Raw genomic sequence first — 19122 nt, forward strand, 5'->3', positions numbered from 1 at the left:
CATTGTCTGTCACAAGTGAACCCCAACACGAAGACATTTGGCAATGCAAAGATCATTGACCAAGGATGAGAAAAATAGAAATCATGTGTCCGTGCCTTTCTCTCTTTACACATCTCCACAAGGGATTAGAAACGTGCAGCAACACGGAAGAAATAGATACGGATACAGATACTGATTTCAAAATATCCATCAACTATCACGTCAACAAACAAAACACTCTCACCAACTTTTCCTACTGCCAAACCACCGAAAGGCTGAATCAATGTTTAATTTTGCCAAGACATGTTCATATGTGACGATGCTGTATGCTGGAGTTACAACTGATTTTTTTTGGCACATCTATTTCGGATTTTTCTGTCAGTAGCTGTGATGATAGTAACCACTGGGAAAACAGACAGTCATGCTGAATCATGAAGCTACAAACAGCTTGCCAGTTTACACAATCAGAGCATACGCAGCAACGTTAGCCTTCATTAGTAGTCTGAACTTGTTTCTGAATATAAGCTCAAAATTCACACGCTCTGTTTTTAGTTTCACTCACTCTTTAGGGTATTACAGTCTTTAGCTGCTAATTGCTCCACTATGTCCACTCACTATAACTTTGCCTTTCTGCTCTTTGGGGTTGGGTCTTTTTTTCTTTTTTCTTTTTTTTGCTGAAAATAGGTTCCTGCTGCAGAAGGAAAGCATGTGAGAGTGCATCAGTACAGTAAGACTGTGAGCTGGAAAACCCAAACAATGTTGTCAGTGTTAAGATTTTTAATGACTAACAGAATCAATATTTAAGTCATTATTGTAATTCAAGGGCACCTAAAATGAAGATATCATGCTACATTTTAAGATGACACCCTCCTCATTGATTTTAACCGAGCCGAACTTAAAGTCCATGTAAAGGCAATTCTTTTTTCAAAATATATTAAATATGTTGGAAAATAGTAGCTGAAAACATGTGAAAAGACTGAAAGATATATATAGTTTGAGGTTCAAATGTTTTTTCACCAGTTTTCAGTCCAGGATTTTGTGGGCGGTCCTAAACGGGTGGCTCGATGACACACTGAGGCCACCCTGAGCATACCCCTGCACCCCTAGCAGAGAGATAGAGGTTAATTCATCTCACTCTGTGTTTTAGAGATAATCACGTCATTTTCTCAACTCATCTGACACGTTTCACTTGCTTCAAAATTGCTGCTTGACTGCTCCCATGTGGCTTCAGCACAGTCAACTTCACCTCGTCAGCCTTTACATCGTCCTTATCGATACATACATGTGGTGACATGATGTAATAACCAGCGTAGCTCTACCTAACTTCAACCTGATCAGACACGAGTAAATAAAAACACCCATTGTGTGGGTGTAAGGCCTTCAGGTCTTACAGCTCATTTTTTTATAAAACAAAACAGTTTATTAATTTGGCATTTCAGCAAGTTACAAAAATGAAATTGAATTAATCTACAGCATGTTTGCGACTGTTTTCAACATGTGAATGGCTACAGGCAGTCAATAAATCATTTACTGTTTTTACTGTTCCCCATGGGGCTTCACACTGATCAGACGAGTGTGAAGAAAGCCATTAACTCATATTAATGTCACACTACCAACTCATAAAGAACAAGAACATGTGAGCTATAATTATCATTATTACACTCTAACTGTGGGCCCCAGCACAGACAGATTCACTGGAGCACCTTGGTTAAGGCCTTACTATTTTAATGTTACATTGCCAGTGCATCCTACCATACCAGGTTACATGCAGAAGTCTGCGTAGAGGAAATCTCCAAACCTCACAAATTAATTCAAAACTCTAAGTGTTGCTGGTAAGATGAGGCACATTGAATGATGGTTAACTATTGTTTCTCTCTGCTGTGTATTTGACCCTTCACCAGCTCAGGAAAGATTTACAGATCTGTCAGGCCAACAGCCATGTCTCGCTGTGAAGATAATCGTGTGCATAAATGTATGTGGGTGGGTGGGTGGGCGGCTGTGTGAAGGTGCTTATGAATCATAAAAGAGAGTGTTACTCAATGTTTTGGCAGTGTGCACTCGCTTTCTATTGCACAATTTGTCAAGCAGATAAGTGGGACGATCTGACAGGATTGGCAGATATTACTCACTGTGTGACAGAATTAAAAGCTGGAAACTGAGATAGAACTTCATGACAGAAGAAAAGATGGCAATGACAAGACCAAACGTGGGGGTCCGGTCCGTCATGGAGAGTTGGCGGTAAGATAAACCACTTCTAAGAAGAGCGGCAGCATTTAGACTCTCCAACAACAACTCTTCTTGGAATAGATATCACATGACGCGGTTCACGGGAGGATCATCTCTAATTTAATTTAAGTTCGAATTAAAAGATTTTGCTGACTTTGTCAAACACCATTTTTGGCAAAGACATGAACCATCGTAACTAAATGTTTTGAGTCAGCATCAGTTCAAATGAGTTTATAGATTGTCCCTCTTATTAATTCCTTTAAATTGGCTAAATTAGGTAATTTATATTTTACTTTCTTTACGTTATTCAGTCACATTTGTTGAGAAACAGTTAAAATGAACTCTTATTTAAAACTTAGTGGAGTCGTCAGTCTGCAGGGAGACATGACTTGTATTAGTAAGGCTAACAGCACCCTCTGGCTGACACAGCACATTTAAACAGCTGCAGTATCACCTTCACATCTAAAGACGGATATGACTCAAAGCGATCTGAAATGACAAGAACAAGAATCTTGAGACGAGGGTTTAGTCTTCACTTCTTACAGCTAACATCGTCCAATATGATTCAGTTTCAATAAACACCATACAGTTCAGTGGCATAACTCATTTATTATTGAATAAAAATCATGACATGAACACGTGCAGACTAAAAACCAGTGTAATAAACTGACGACCCTAAGATTTTCTGAAATCAAGTCTGCATCCCCTGCTGTAAAAAAGAAAAACATGTCTATAACCAGTTTGCATTTTTTGAAACTGTACAAAACACAGCTTTAGCAACATACATCTGTCCGAAAAGAAAAAAAAAAACTTAAGGAAAAAAAAAAAACACTCGCTTGCCAGTCCCTTAATGTGCAAACATTGATCTTTCCTGAATGATCGTTTTTATTTTACATTTATTCATTCAATCCCTCCGCTGAGCGGCTCGCTTTTATAAATCAAAGCGTTCACATATTGTCAGCGGATATCAAACCATCTTTACACTGTAAATAAGTTTCTTTTCCCAAAGTCAGTATCTTTACATGTAAAACCAAGAACACAAAGGGTAGGCTACAGGGATGGTTTGGTGTGTGTGGGGTGGAGGTCGGAGGTAACATGGGAAAAGAAAGAAAATCCTTTAGGTGGAGGAGACGATGACAGGTCTGGGACTGATGTCACACTTAGTTGGTGCCTTCCCTCAGCCACTAATCACGTCTGACCATGTGGGTGAAACAAAGACTTGTGAACCTACAAACAGCCCGCTGCGTGCATGCTGGTAGTTACTGCTGCCGCCTGGGTTCCTCAGATGCACACGCTCAGTCTACAGCAACATCAAGCACCTCTGCCAAATATCAGCTACAGGTGTGCTGCTGCGTAGAAGAGAGTCGAAGCAATGGATGTTCTATCACCAAGACATTTGTGCATGCAGAAGCTATGTGTAGGATTCAGGCAACTTTCAGCAGAGTTTCCATAAACGCCTCTGACGGGACAAACTCCCATAATAAACAAAACTAAATGTGTTATTTGGTTTAGGCCATTTAACATTAAAGGTTGAAGAGTATCAACATTCCTGTAAATTATATAGTTCCAATGGTCAGTTTCAGGATGCATGTGAGAAACCCAGAAACCCACCGATGTCTGATAATATACCCAAAACCAAATCAAACAGGGCGTGTTCTCCTAATCGAGGCAGAAGTGAGTGCTGAATGTTAATTTTTTTTCTTGGTCACCAACTCCTCAGACATGTCAGCAGTGTCACCTGACAGGGTGCAGATATTTGGTTCCTAAAGTTTTGACAAACGTAAGATGTGACTGCTAACACGACTCTTCAGCAACAGCATCTAGAGAACACGCCACATCTGATTTGGTTTTGTGGATACTGAAAAATACTTCAGTGACCATCAGTCCTAGAGCTAGTCTGTTGGTGTGTGTGTGTGTGGTGTTTGTGTCTCAGCGCCGGTGACGGCTATGTCCTGAGTGTCCACTACTGCTGTGGTGTTTGCTCTTGTGGCTACGCTCCCTCTCTCTGTCCCTATCGTACGACCGAGATCTCTCCCTCTCCCTCCTGTCTCCTCGATGGCCGGCTCCTCGCTCGTGCTTATGTTTCTTCGAGGAGAGGTCGAAGGAGCCGCGGTCTCTGTCTCTCTCGCGTTCCCTCTCTCTGTCACGGTCCCGGTCTACTTTGACCGGAGTGCGGGACCGCGACCGGGAACGCGTGCGCTTCCTCTTATGGCCAGATCCTCCGCCTCCGCTGTTGCTGTGGCGCCCGCTGGGCTTGGAGTCGCTGTTGCTATGGTGGCTGGTCTTGGACTTGAGGTGGGGAAGGAGGGGCGAGGGCTGGTGTCGCCGAGGCGATGGACTGCGACTGTGAGAGCGAGAACGTGAGCGAGAACTATAGGTCCCTGAGCGACTGCGTCTACTGTTGTAACTGTGGAAACAGAAGAGAAGAGAGAAAAGATGAGAAACATCCAGCTGGTTGAATAAAATCACCTGTTAATGTGCACAAGTCATAATCAAACAAGTTAATGCTTTGACTAGTTAACTGAAAAGTGATCTTACTGTCTGCGAGGAGAGCGGGATCTAGATCGGGAACGTGTTCTTGAACGAGATCGACTTCCACTCCTGCTGTTCCTCCCGATCTTCACCTCTTTCCTTAAACTGGAAATAAAAAAACGAGGCACACAAACACTCTTAGATAACTGGTATGAAGAGCCAGCGCTTAAAATGAGAGCATCACAGGAGAAGCACAGTGAATGACTGGATGTTATGTCTCTTACCCATTGTGTGGACTCTTGTTGACCTGAGTCCGGTTGTCTGGCTCCTTCTTAACTGGTTTGAGGGTCTGCGGGTTCGGGGACTTCTCTTCCACCTTGACCACATTTGGGGAGCACGGCTTGGAAGCAGGTGAGAAGCCGCCCAGTGTGGACAGTGCAGGGGTACCATCGGGGTTCAGACCTTTGGCTTTCAGCTTAGCCTCTGCCAGGAACACCTTCCTCCGCTCCACCTCCTTCTCCAGCTGGTCATAGTTGGGCTGAGGAAGAAATCAACTCAGTTTACACAGAACAGTGCTGGCTACTGTGAGCGGGCAGCGCTGCTAATAGGTTTGTTGTGACACGGCATAGTGCGCAGGAGCCAGTGTTGTTTACAGCTTGAGAGACTAATGTAATGTGGCATCTTTCCAGGACAGACATCACATGACGGCCCGATGTCACGGGAATACTGTGCTACTAAAAAACAAAAACAACTACCTTCTTCCTGGTGTAGAGTTTAAGGGTGGTGATGCAGATCTCTTTGACCTCGTCTTCGGTGGCTCCAAACAGCAGGTACCAATGAGGTCTGGATGGCAGAGGTATCTGGGAACAACAGGCACATTAGATTATGACATTTGAAGGCGTTTGGCTCATTTGATGTGACGACAGTTCGAGAGAAAACAAGCGCCTCTTACCTGCAGAGCACGGGCGGCGAGGAATATGCAGGCACATGCGATCGTCTCGGCTTGGAATCTCACAAACACGTTCGTCCTCAGGGTGTCATTCATGTAGTTCCTATAAAAGCAAAAAGAACACATAGAAACAAAGACATAGCAACTTCTCTATACAAAGCCACCTGTCACACATGCCCCCATCTTTTAAGTCACGTCACAGCTTTAACCACAAGTTTCTACCGCAGGTCAGTCTGCAACAGTTAACTCCTGATCAGGGCTTTTTCATTCCTGATTAAACCCGAGCCAATTCTTACAACTAAGAAATCTTTGAGAAATGTGTGGCTGGTGACTTCTGAACAGGCAGCAACACTAACTGGTCACTTGTAGGCTCGAGAATAGATTAGCAATTACGGATTCAACCATTAGAGGCACTGACGGCATTTCAATTGAATCACAAGCCCTGATAGCTAGAAACAAACAGCTACACATTTTAAAAAGCTACACAGTGCCAAAGTGAGACATGCATTTTGATCTGTCGGGTTTAACTTTGTCCATTTCTCTCTGGGGCATCCATGGGAGTGCTGTATGTCACGGGTAAAGCATGAAGACACAAATGGGAAATGATCTACTGAAAACCTGCCAAGACCACCTTACCACACTATGACCTGGGAGAAACTACAAGAAAAATGATGATCGAGACAATGACACATGCCTTGTAAGGAGGGAGGGGAGGGGGCACATGCAGGCATATGGACACATTCACTGAGAATGCAGCTGCCACTTTCAGACTGTATGATCTGAGGGAATAGGGGGGGCACAGCATGTATGGTGGCATGCACAGCAGCTAGATTTGGGGATACAGTGGCAGGGCTGATGGAAGTGATGCAACACTGGTCTAACATTCTGAACCGTGAGGATTGTGGCCCTCATACAGGAAGGTTTAACTGCAAAGAGCAACTTTCCACTTTAAATAAATGCTTTCCAACCCATGAGTTGAAAACAGACCACTCATTCCATTTGTCTGCAACCCCTTTCCACTGTGTGGCGTTATAAGACACTTAAAGACATTCAGGTGGCGATCTACGTCTCACTACTTAGGCCGAGTGAAATCTCTGCATTACAAAACAGATTATGTGTGAGTGGACTGTCTAGGAAAATGGACAAATTGGATTAGCCACAGGAAGAGCATTAGGAAAGACAATATGGCCAGGATGTGAACCAAGCAAGTACAGGGTGGTGTGAACATCTATGTCCGTAAGAAACATAGAAGTCAGAGAGACGGGAAAAAAAAAAAAAAAGTGAAACATGATAGTAAAACCCCAACAAACTAACACGGATCCCCCTCAGATTATCATCTAAAGAAACTACAACCAGGCAAAAATGAGAATACTGATGACAGAGCAGTGAAACGTCATTGGCACAGTGCTGACACTTCTCCATTTGCATACACTGTGCGTTGCCAATTCCCACCCATCAAAATGAGATGCGCTTCTCCAACAGAAGTTCGCCGCGAGTAGTTATTGGAAGCCTGCCATGAAGCGAGTACTTCCAGTCTAACCTGCCTTCAATAAAAGACCTGATGTGTACTTTGGCAATTTTGTGTGAAACTGCTACACAAACGCTACTATAGGTAACACATGGCCGTTGGATTCTGACTGCTGCGTGGGCGAGACAGGTCCTTGGAGGCAAAACCTGAGAACTGGATCAGCCTGTAAGACAGACACATGTCTGGACACCACGTAAGTTGGGGACAGGACACAGTATACTACTGTATATATATATTATATATAGAAAAAAAATAGGCAGGTACACTGGTCAAAAAGGTTATTGTGTTCTGGCTAAGTTTACTTCATTGCTAGATGCAAGTAAACTAGGAAAAAAAACTCAGAATATAAATGTATCTGTAGCTACTTGGCAAAAATAGGTAGTACAGTTGAAACCTTTGTAGCAAGACCAAAAAATACAAATCCTTTTGGACACCCAAGGCTGTTGGGAAAGGCCCGCCCGCCCCCTTCAGTGAATCTTGGCATTGGGATTGGCTGTCTGGAGAGGGGCAGCCAGCCAATGGGGGGAGCTTCCTGAGGTCATGTGGTTGGAGGAGGCAGAGTTCAGAGGTTCTTTATGTGACTTACCAGCATGGACTACCCTTTAATCAAAGAGTAGAGAGAAAGGACAAAGTTAAACCAAGTTCCCTGGGCACCGCAAATCAAAAAGACTTTACAGCAAAGCCATGTAAGGGCAGACAAGAGAGTGGAACACGTAACAGGATTAGGCAATACAACAAATTTCTCCATCAGGAAAAGAAAACAAAAAAGAAAGAAAGAGGTGGAACGGGTTAAAAATGGAGTGAGGGAATGTCGCAGTCAGACCTGGGCAAAATGGTTGTTGAATGCTTTTCAAATTTGTGCTTAAAACACACGAGGGGCACTTAAACATCACTTATCTGACTGATGTTTTTTGGGTGTGTCCCAAGCAGATTAATCCTCTTGGAGTAATTCAACCAATTTGAAACTCATTCAGCGTCACTTTGAGCCCAGGTCTGGAGGCACGTCTTGCAGACATGACAGGTTGCTGCTGTGGGGGGGATGGTCAGTGGAGAACCAGGAAGGAACTTACCAGGCGGTCTGGACCAGCGTCTGGTTCTTTTCGCATTCCAGGACTTGAAGGTACATGACGATAATCTGAAATCAGAAAATTACTTCATTTAAAAAAAAACAGAAGTAGATCAAAGTGCGTCACGCTCATGCCTGTTCTGAGAAGTGAAAATAATCTGTCATAGCTGCTTCCTGTGTGGTTGCACCTGCACGAAGGACTAAGCCTTACAGCTAAACTACACTGTACTATGTAACTATTAGTTTGAGTTATAAGTGTGGCTTTCACTCACCTTGTGTGGATGCTTGACATGGACACAGAAGCCCAGCTCCTTCAGGACCCGCCGCTCCGCTTTGATGACTTGGTTTTTGGTATTTATGTAGTTCTGATCAAGTATCAATGAACTTGGAGTCCTAGTTTATAAAAGGAATCAAAATAAAATAATGTTTCCCCCTTTAAAAAAAAGTAAAAAAAAAAGAAAGTGCCCTTTTGAATTCTTGCACTCTTTTCTTTTTTCCCTTTCAACCAACTCAAAGCAACAGGTGTAACTGTTTGAATGCCTGACAGTTTGCTGGGGTTTGTGGACTCCTGTGGTTCCATTGAAAATTTATGGGATCTGCAGACAGCCCTCAACCTCAATCACCCCGTGTCACAGCTTGAACAGAAATATCAACTCAAATCATTGCTCACATCACTACCTCCACACGTAAAAACAATCTGAAAACTTGAACTGTAAACTCTAATATGCAAAACTACTATATCATATCATCCTTGCCTATTCTGTTGTACAGTGTACATCAGTTTAATACTCTGAAAACACTGACTTCTTCCCTTTTCCTAACAGTACAGCATGATATCCAGACTGAAGAAAATAACAGAAAAATACTTTTAACTACATTTCACTGCACTCAGTACTATACCAACCTAAAGAACATTATTTAAAATGCTACTGACAGACAAATTATCTATTTTTTGGTCTGTTTTTGAATAATTAAAAAACCCTCGTCTTTCTAAATCAAATAACTTGGGGCACATGCATCTGTTCACAGGCGTTGTCAGCCTCCCTAATTATGAACTACTTGTGAATAATAATTTACGTCCCAAGGACAGGACATTAAAGATCTTCACTGACATCTAACTCTATATTTCAAGTTTCAGATGCAAATTTAGTATCTGAGTGTCTCAATAATAGAACTGTAAACGTGAACACTGTCATGCTACAAACCACATGCATGGAAAAAACTCCCAAGATCAGTGTAACGTCTATTACTTAACATTTTACAGGCCAGATCCACGGCTGAAGAACACACTTGCTACAAGTGCATCACTGATACTTTTATGTTGATATAATTTACCTACAAATGCTACCGTGCATGCACTGGCCCTAACCAAAAACAACTCGCATTGACTACAAATATCCAATTAACTATTCTACCTTCAATGAGTAAGGTGATATTTCTATAAAAGCCATGGTAACAGTTGGTGAATGGGGTTTTGCTCTTGAAGCACAAACAAAATGCATGGTGAGGAGCAGTCAGAGAAGAAAACTACATTACCCAATGGTCCGCAGATTGACGGACAGATACCCAAAGCTTAAGATTGAACCACAGGAGTCCTCAAGACGCCCCGGGGGCCAAGGACCTTCGGCCAACCTGTCATCCCCGATCCCAGTGCCCCGCGGTGGCTCAGACCACGGGCTTCTCCCACAGGAGGGGGTGGGGTGGCCCTGGGGGGAGGAGAGACCCCCTTGCATCATGGTTGTCATGCCGACTGCTTCATCTTACGTACCATTCCACATCACCCAGGCTTTGGTAAATGTAGCTGGTCGCTGTTAGTTGGTTGCAAGGGAAAAAAGAAGCCAAGTTAATGCCAAGGCCTGTAGTACGGACATGTACAGATTTCTATGAAGACAAAGGGCACAAATTAAGAAGTTGTGCCTTGCCTTACACTTTTTTAATATGCACTCCAAATCTTAAAGTGAGTTTGTTGAGATCTAATTTTCAGTGTAACGTCAAACTCAGATGTTTTACGTAGACAATTACACTTCTGAAACTACCAGTGAAGCGGAAACTGAAAAGTTTTAAAATGGTTTAGAGTACATGGATAAACAGAAGAGCACTTTCACAGCAAAAAAACACATCGACATCATATTGAACAAAACCAAAAAGCAATGCAACATGTTGCATGTGACAAAAAAAACAAAAACATTATTTGCATTAAAAAAAGGGAGGACAGAGTTCAATGTCAGTGCTTACTTTTTGCCTCTGATCTGCCTCAGGTGGTGGAAAACGTTGATGACGTCTCGTATTCGTCGCGGCGCTTCTTCGATCTTGGAGGCCAAGTTGATACAAGCCATGGCAACAATCTGGAGAGAAGGTGGATGAAGCAAAAGAAAGAAAGAAAAAAAGTGGGAAGAAAGAGTTCAATAACTGGAGACCAGAGACACGGTGCCCACATATGACAGTATTAAAAAAATATACAACAAGAGGACAAACAGCCAAGAGTCCTATATCTCTAGAAAAATGAGGCCACTGTGTGAGAATTAAGTAATTTTATACATGGTTTCTGCACCTGCACCTGTTGACAACTCACAAGATAAATGTGTAATGTAACCTCAGATTTCAGCCACATTCTTGCTAGAGACCAACACTTTTAAGTTGATAAACTAGACACCAGATTAAGGCTGTACAATAATGTTATGAATAGACTGACGTAATAAAGATGAATCATTAGTACTAATAACACATCCGCGACTGTCCTGACTTCCGCACCTTCAATTCTCTAACAAAAACACACCTTTTTTAAAATCGCCTCAGCTCAGTCTGTTGTGTTTCTAGTGAACTCTCTCGTATTGTTTTGATGACTCGATGTTCTTATGTAAAGCGTCTTTGAGTACTTTGAAAAGCACTTTTAAATCAAATGTATTACTATTATTGATAAGTTACAGCCCGATATAAAAGACAGACACGCTATGTTATAAATACTCATGTGTGATCTGGCGTGGACTTTGAGATAGTGATGGCATTAAAGACCCTTTATAGCAATGTTAATTTTATACATGGTTTCTGCACCCTGCTGGCAAATCACAAGATAAATATATGCGTAATGTAACATAAATAGATTCTCATTCTTGCCATAGACCAACACTTTTAAGACTAAGGCTACATATTAATGTTATTAATAGACTGATTTATAAGGATTAATCATAAGTATTGATGAGTTACAGCCTGACATGCTGTGTTATAAACACGTGTGTGTGATGTGTTGACTCGTTTTATCCGTGGACTCAGACACAGTGCTGTCTGTGCTCCGCGCTTTGTCTCCACAACACTTCAGACTGAGCCGTATCGACAACATGGCTGCCGTCAACGTACCCACTACGTTAGGCTAAGCTATGCTAACACTCAGCGGCCTGACAATGACCCAGAAACCGGCTCCGACTTACCTCGAAGCTGTGTTTGACGAAGGACTTGGAGTAGAAAAACCGATGAAACAGCACCTGTCCCGTCGCCATCGCCACCTGTGGAGACAAACACAGCGGTTTGCAGTTTGTTCTCTCGTCTCGTCTGAGCTGGCCTAACCTTGCACAATGGACCGGCCGCCATTTTAACTCCACCACGCCAACGTCAAAGAGCTAACATTAGCACGCGGCTAACAGCCAGGCGGTGCGGTGTTGTGGTTTAAAAAAAAAAAACATAGCAGCTTTTGCTCGTTGTGAATTTAAAACATTTATTATATGTTGTTGCTTGACTTACTTGAGGTAACCGGAGCAGAATGCCCGCCGATTGGATCAGCTCACATCCAAGGATGCGAAGGTCGGTCTCCGTGTTCAGGTCGAGGCCGTCGAGCATCGACGGCGTCGGAGATAGCCTTTCCTCCGGTATGAGCGAGTTATCGATCGTGAGGTACACTTCCGAGTAAACTTTGTCACCGATGAGAATGCCATCGTTGTTTGTGGACGCGTTAGAGGATACAGACAGAGGACCTGCGGCCATCTTCACCCGAGAAAAACACACACAGCAGTTAACAGTTAGAGCTCGGGCAGCCTCGACGGAACGACGGCGGTGACTGACAAAGTGCGTGACGTCACCATCCTGTCGACACGCAAACGTCTGTGCACATCCGCGGCGGCAAATAGTTTCGCAGTGTTGACTGACCAAAAACTACATTAGATTAGATTAGATTAGATTAGATTAGATTAGATATGCTTTATTTATCCCACCACGGGGAAATGTATTTGTTACAGCAGCAGAGGAAAGTACACTACAGAATTAGAAAAAAAAGTAGAAAAGGCAAAAAACAACAACAACAAAAAACACATTAAACATACAGAAATGTCTATAACATACACAATAAACACGAAAAACAGACAAATACTGAGGATAAAAGTGGCATGATATATAAAAAGAGTATTGTAATGTAAAGTGACCATAGTGTAAGAAAATATAGCAAAGAAACTGACCATGATATAAATAATAATATTATTGCAAGAGTAGTGACCATAACATAAATAATATTACAAGAGTAAGTGACCATGATATAAATAGTAACTGCAAGGAAATAAAATAGAAAAAAAAAATGCAATGAGACATGAACAGGAGACTACAACATGATCAGGTGGTGCAGGTGTTGTAAAGTGTGACAGCAGCAGGGATGAGGTGGTGGTGTAACAGTCTGCTGCTGAAGGAGCTGCTCAGGGACCCCACAGTGTTCACAAACGGTACAGAAATTTAATATATATTAAAATTCACATTTCTTTATTAATTGGTCACTCATTTACCCTTTCTTATTTTTTACTCCTTCATCTAAACTGTCACCAGATTTAAACTGTAGACTCTAAATAAAATTACGTATTAAACAAATAAATAGTTAATACACAGAACAATTGGCGTGATATTTATTTGTTTTCCTTTTTATTTAAATGGAAAATCGTGTCATGCTTCCTTCAAGAGCCACACGTAAAGCCCAGTTTTCTAACTTTAAAAGTATTTAAAAAATGACAAATACGCCCTAAAACATTAGTTCTTGATCAACTTATTATTGTCAAACATTACAGACAATCCGATCTTGCAGCCATCTGGGAAATGTGGATTAGTTATTATACAAGGCTCGGTTTTACCATTAATTATAGCACTGCACGTCGCACCAGGTTTCGCAACACGGCGGTCTGAGTCATCGTTGTATTTCCGACATCGCCCGAAGGCAGCACAGGGAAGCGACTCACCACCAACGGTTCCTGTGACGTAGTTTACGGGAAAGTCCGGACTTCTCACCAACATCACTGGAACATATCCATCCGCCAATTAATTTAAAAAAAAAAAGAAAAAGAAAAAAAAAAGAAATACAGCAATTTAATCAATTTGATTAAGAAATCAGTGTTTGTGTGACTAATTTACACAGACTGTACCGATACAGAAACCTTACAATAATACATTTGTATTTAATTGTTTATATACATTTATAGCACTCAGGTAAGAACAGGAATGAATGTGTCAGACAAATTCAGAACTTAATTTGAAACTGGCATTTATTGTGTTAAAGAAGGTGCAGCTCCATATGAATAGTTAGGAAAAGGAACATTGTGTTCACTCGCTGGCACAGCTCCTGTGATTTTATAGCCTGAAGCCTTGTAGTAACTACAAATGGACAGCAGAGAGAACTAGAGACACGCAGGTTAAGGTTTCTAAAAATTGGGTGCACCAAGTGAAGCCCTGGGCTCCCTGAGGTTATAGAGTTTATTCTTAGAGGACCTGACATTGTACCATATCCAACAACCTGATGCTGCAGTGCAGTTGACTGCAATGTTTAAATATACTGCCTTTACTGCCAACTTATTGGCTTATGGGCCTGTACTGCTGCAAGTATATATGTGTGTGTGTGTGTGTGTGTGTGTGTGTGTGTGTGTGTGTGTGTGTGTGTGTGTGTGTGTGTTGTTCTGCTTGTGTGTTTCTGTGAGTTTCCACTACTCAAATAAATTATAATCTGTGGCAGATCCTGCATTATTGCATAATTTTGAGGCCCTGTCTGCCTGTTCTGTAGAAGGGGCCCAGGTCAAAATCATATTCTAAGACTTATTAATTAATTTACTATATATCTATAAATACTGCATCTGAATAAGATGCAGTGTCTACTTGCAACCTTTCATCACAGTTTGTCCACCAAGGGCTGGTTTTCCTCTCTAAATGTGTCAGATTGTTTAACTGAAATTTATATAATATATACAGTATATATATAATTTCACCAAAAGCATGAAGATGAATTAAAAACAATGTTTTTTTAAACCTTTTCCATCAAGTAACCCATCAGATGTATCTTCTGACCCATTAAACTGGTTTACATCATGCTCACATTGTGTATATTCCTAAACAAAATTCCTTTTTTAGTCAAATTACCACAAACCAAATGTAGTTTTCCAGCAACAAGAGCTAAGGGTTTTTTCCAGGTCTGCAGGTAAATACAGTGAAGTTTCCACGTTTAGTCTGCTGTCTGCAGCGTACATGTGGACAGCGGGGTACATACACGACTCACAGAGGGAGGAAATGGGGGGTTCAGTAGGAGCCCAAGGGCAAATCATTGCCCCCTGTCCCACTAACAGTTTAATCCTGCAATTATTTCCTGAGGTTATATACTGTATATTTGCATGTGAGTGTCCAACTGTAATAATGTAAACAAAGCCTAACATGTTTGAGACTCTGTGTGGTGTACACACACACGCAAACACACCTACACACACCTACACACACACACACACACACACACCCCTACACAGACCTACACACACAGATTTACCTCCTCAGTTTTACTAATACACCACAAGAGGTGGCAGACTGAGGTCTCATTGTCCCCGTCATTAACCAACACCTACAACCAGCACCTCCGGCCCTCGCACTTACGCAGTTACCACGACGACAAGAATACTGAGCATTCTTTCTCCGGTTGCCTGGGTGACACTAATTATAGGGTGTGGGAGGGCTCACGGGACGACAGAATTCCGGAACGACCATAACGACGCAGGAGAGAGGCGTTCAGGGACGCCCAGTGACGAACAAGGGCTTAGTTATACACACACGCCAAACCCAGGAGCGTGTGTTTACGGGGAACTTGCACAGATTCCCCAGGGACACGTGTGCATGCCTGCCCTGCTATGATAATTACTGTGAAGGAGATCACACTCAAAATGTGTATGCATGGCATGTGTGTGCACACGTATGATTGTTTGTGCATGTGGGCATTTGGCAAGGGTGTTAAAATTTGCTATGCTGTCCTGTTACGCAAATATTTATATATAAAAAGTGTTTCATGGAGATGTATCTGTTCAGGCCAGTTCCCTCTTGTACACACACCCAATGGCTTTTTTCTACACACACGAACCAGGAAGGACACCAGGTCAAGGGCTACAAAGCAAGGGCATGAGCAAAGGAGAAAAAAAAGCCCCCAGTAAAAGAGCAGAGGGGAGTAGAAAAGAGAGTTGAGTAGATCAAAAATAAAGTGAAGATAGCTGAGGAAGGGAGGCTGAGAGGGAGTTGCTTTTTAGCACCAGAGTCGGAGGGGTTCAATACTAAAAGAAGGCCAAAGAGATTAAAAGAATATTGACTCAGAGATACAGAGAAAAGGGGGAGAGAGCGAGGGGTGTTTGTGTTTTGAAGGAGACAGAAGGGGAGAGACCGTGTGTGTGTGTGGTCAAAGAAGTTTTGTGGGATTTGGGAGAAACGCATTAACACCTCTGACTGGTATAGAAAGAGGCTATCTCTTCAAATACACAGCAGACATGCAGGTCACGGTGAGAGCAAGTTTAATGGGGATAAAAGGAAAGGTCAACAGTCAGATGTGAGTGTGCAGGGAGAATGTGAGCAGTTGTCAAAAGGTCAGCGCATGTCTGGAATAGACACTTTTGACAGCAGACATTTTGACTTGTCAAAGCAGGAAAAGCACAGGTGTAAATAATAATATTAATGATGGCTCCGGTCCATGAAGTGTCCCAGTGAGACAGCATGGACAATAGCAGAGCCCTGGCTCGCCTAAGCCTCTCTCTCTCACACACACACACACACACAACATTGTGATAATGACCATACAATTGATGTCCTTCAATAACATGACGTGATTCCAAAAAGTGAGCAACGCTGGTGCTAGGACAGAAACAATCACTCACTGGAGACACACGCACACATGGCGAAGTCACGCGTAATGAGTAAACACACACAAGGCCACGCACACAATCGCACACTCAAACACAGGAAGGCAACAAAAGTCAGATGCGGAACATGAAAGAAAAGGTTGCCTTAGCCACATATTTAATAACATGTATGGTTTCTCCATAAAGGGGTTAGTTAGGGACTGTCTCTAAAGGGAAGTCAACTGGATCAAAATGAAATGAAATAAGCACAGGTTAATTACATTTATTATGAAATCTGATTTTAAAAAATAAATCTCCCGCGAGCTAATTTACGACTTCAGGAAAAAACATGCAGCTGTTTGAAGGTTGCAATTCAGCCCTGTGACAAAAAAAGAGGTATAAAATTAGGTTTTAATGGCACAGGCTGTTCATTGTTTTGTACTTCAGATCATCCTCTCCACACGCATCCAGATTCTTAACTATTGAACCATACGTGTGTTTTTGGCAAACAGAGGAAAACGTTGGCAGGACAAAACCATTATCGTCCCACCTCTGTGTTTGAACAACGTGCACATGCATTGTCTCGCAGATGGATTGGAAGAGAGGGACACGGGGAAGTCAAACTAAAAGCTTTCCATGTGTGCCGGTAAGCGGGGAAATTAGTTCCATGCCACACACACACACACACACACACACACACACACACACACACTTTTCTCCCATCATGCCAATTCATCCCAAATGTAGAGGGAGAGGAAGAGAGAGAGAGAGAGCGAGAGAGAGGGAAGGAAAGACCTTGCACGGAGTGAATGATGTCAATAACACACAATGCCTGAGGGGAGAGTGCTGGGTAATTGTGTGTGTGTGTGTGTGTGTGTGTGTGTGTGTGTGTGTATGGGGGTGCTTGCCTTACAGTTTCTTTTGTGTTTGCCTGCCTTTTGTTTGTGTCCACAGGTGGCAAGGGACACGCTGTCATGCTCCTTCAGCCCTGCCCTTGTGACAGGCTATGTGTGTGTGTGTGTGTGTGTCTGTGTGTGTATGCGATGTGCATGTGTGGGTGTTTGTCTGTGAAATCCTGTGCGTGCCAGTGAGACTGCCTGAGTCGGGTTGTGAGAAAACAAGTGCATGTGTGTTGTAAAGTGTGCGTCCTGGGAGTTTACTGGTGTACGAACAGGCCTCGATAGTTGTGTCTTGTGTATAAAGTGTGCGTTTTAGAGCACGCAATTAGAGGGCTATTTGAAATTCATGAGTTATTACATTGTAAGAGAACTATAAAATACTATTACATCAATTCAATGAATATTAAAATACTAAATAACACTAAAACACACATAATAACACAAAGAATATGATTGATCTTGAATAGGTTGAATTGTTTAATACACATATGGTCCAGGTTGGTTTTTACAGTCTCTCCTTCCTCTCCATCACTAAACTGACCTCACGTTTGACTTCGCTCACTGTGCTGCTCGCTTTCAGTCTGGGCAGAGTCCCTTCTCGCCTTTTTTCTCCGTTTAACACCCCTCCACGATTCCAGGACTCCAAACTCCTCCCCGCTCCTCCTCCATCTGTGCCCCAGCCGTCGCCTTTGTCTGCGCTTGCAGGGGAGGGTCGGAGTGTGTTTGGGGAGTTTGATGAGCGAGTGAGAGGTACCCAGGGCTGACTATGGAGATGGAAATGCTTGTTCCCTGAGGGGATGTGTCTCTCCATGGGGTTTCGAAGAGACCTGGCGGAGCCCTGATGAGACCCTAGGGATCGCAGCCCAAGGAGCTCCTCTTGAGTTTGAGACAGAGCGGCAGTCAGCTCTTCCCTCTCCTCACACTCCCTTCTTACGGTCTCCTGGAGTAACATTACCTGGAGGGTGGTAAGAGAGAGTAGATCAAGATGTGGCATTTTAAGAAAGTAATTTAGTTTAGCAAAGAAAGAAAGAGATAATTCAACATTTTGAGAAATAAGCTTATTTGCTTTCTTCCTGAGAGAGATGAGAAAATTACTATAACCTATGTCTGCAAGTGTTTATCTCAGCTTAGTATAAAGACTGATAACAGGAGAAACCTACCAACATCTCTAAAATTTAAAACTTGTATCTTGTTTGGTGAACTTATACATAAAAAAAAATAAAAAAAACCCTACAATTTATGGTTTCAGAGGAACTATCTTGTCGTAAACAACAGCTGGAAAGCAAAAACAAAGTCTTGATATCACAGTGACATTTCTAAGTTTGCTGTCACCGTGCCTCCACTGAGGCCAAAAACTAAATCTGCGTTCACTGAATGTGTCGACAGTAGCACAGAAGTGCTAGGCGAAAGGATAAGCTGTGATGAACATTTCTTCTTGTGTCAGTCCTAGTGAAAAACAATCGCAGCTGCATGTGAGGCTGCATGATATAAGTCGGACATACTTTGCAGTGAGAGAGAGAGAGAGAGAGAGCATGGCGCAAAAACAAAACAGACGCACGAAGAAGGAAATGCTAAAATATGGGGAGCAGCTTGGATGTAGTCAACAAAGGTGGTCATTCTGAACAGCTGGCTGACACTAAGAAAACTGGCACAATCAAAGCGACTCGGTCAGCAAGACCCACACAGGCAGGCTACCCTAACACAGTCACTGCGATCTAGTATTAATAGCACGAACACCACAGGATCACGCGCTTAAAAAACACACAGTGTTACACAGAGACACAGCATACAGACACAACAAGCTACAGACTCAGATACATCTATACTACATACATACTGTTCATATAGATTGAAATATATACACATACAGTTTGTGTACATTTCTTTCTAGAATCGCCAAACAAATG

At 42.5% G+C, this 19122-nt stretch overlaps 2 protein-coding genes across 7 annotated transcripts in view; both read right to left on the minus strand.

Moving 5' to 3' along the window:
* Positions 1-2794: 2794 nt before the first annotated feature.
* ccnl1a (cyclin L1a) lies at positions 2795-12288 on the minus strand. 2 transcript variants are annotated; one of them, XM_010737354.3, is made up of 10 exons: positions 11956-12288; positions 11646-11720; positions 10456-10565; positions 8493-8613; positions 8225-8289; positions 5630-5729; positions 5433-5537; positions 4962-5215; positions 4744-4842; positions 2795-4612 (listed from the first exon to the last, which is right to left on the minus strand). In XM_010737354.3, the coding sequence occupies exons 1-10, from the start codon at positions 12193-12195 to the stop codon at positions 4135-4137; spliced, it is 1647 nt and encodes a 548-aa protein (XP_010735656.1). In that variant the 5' UTR covers positions 12196-12288; the 3' UTR covers positions 2795-4134. The 2 variants fall into 2 exon arrangements, with proteins under 2 accessions (XP_010735656.1, XP_010735658.1); XM_010737356.3 differs by lacking the exon at positions 11956-12288 and adding an exon at positions 9853-10028 and having other exon boundaries at positions 11646-11665.
* Positions 12289-12868: 580 nt separating this feature from the next.
* The window catches only part of lekr1 (Leucine-, glutamate- and lysine-rich protein 1), a 72320-nt gene continuing 66066 nt past the window's right edge, over positions 12869-19122 (minus strand). For 4 of the 5 annotated variants that reach the window (XM_019278970.2, XM_027280795.1, XM_027280794.1 and 1 more), the window contains one exon: positions 14550-18170. In XM_019278970.2, coding sequence (XP_019134515.2) covers positions 17721-18170 — 450 coding nt within the window. In that variant the 3' untranslated portion in view covers positions 14550-17720. Of the gene's footprint in view, positions 13482-14549; positions 18171-19122 lie in introns of those variants that run through there. The other variant, XM_019278971.2, reaches the window with a different exon arrangement.

This window comes from Larimichthys crocea, chromosome VII (assembly GCF_000972845.2).
Source record: "Larimichthys crocea isolate SSNF chromosome VII, L_crocea_2.0, whole genome shotgun sequence".
Taxonomy (NCBI): Eukaryota; Metazoa; Chordata; class Actinopteri; family Sciaenidae; genus Larimichthys; species Larimichthys crocea.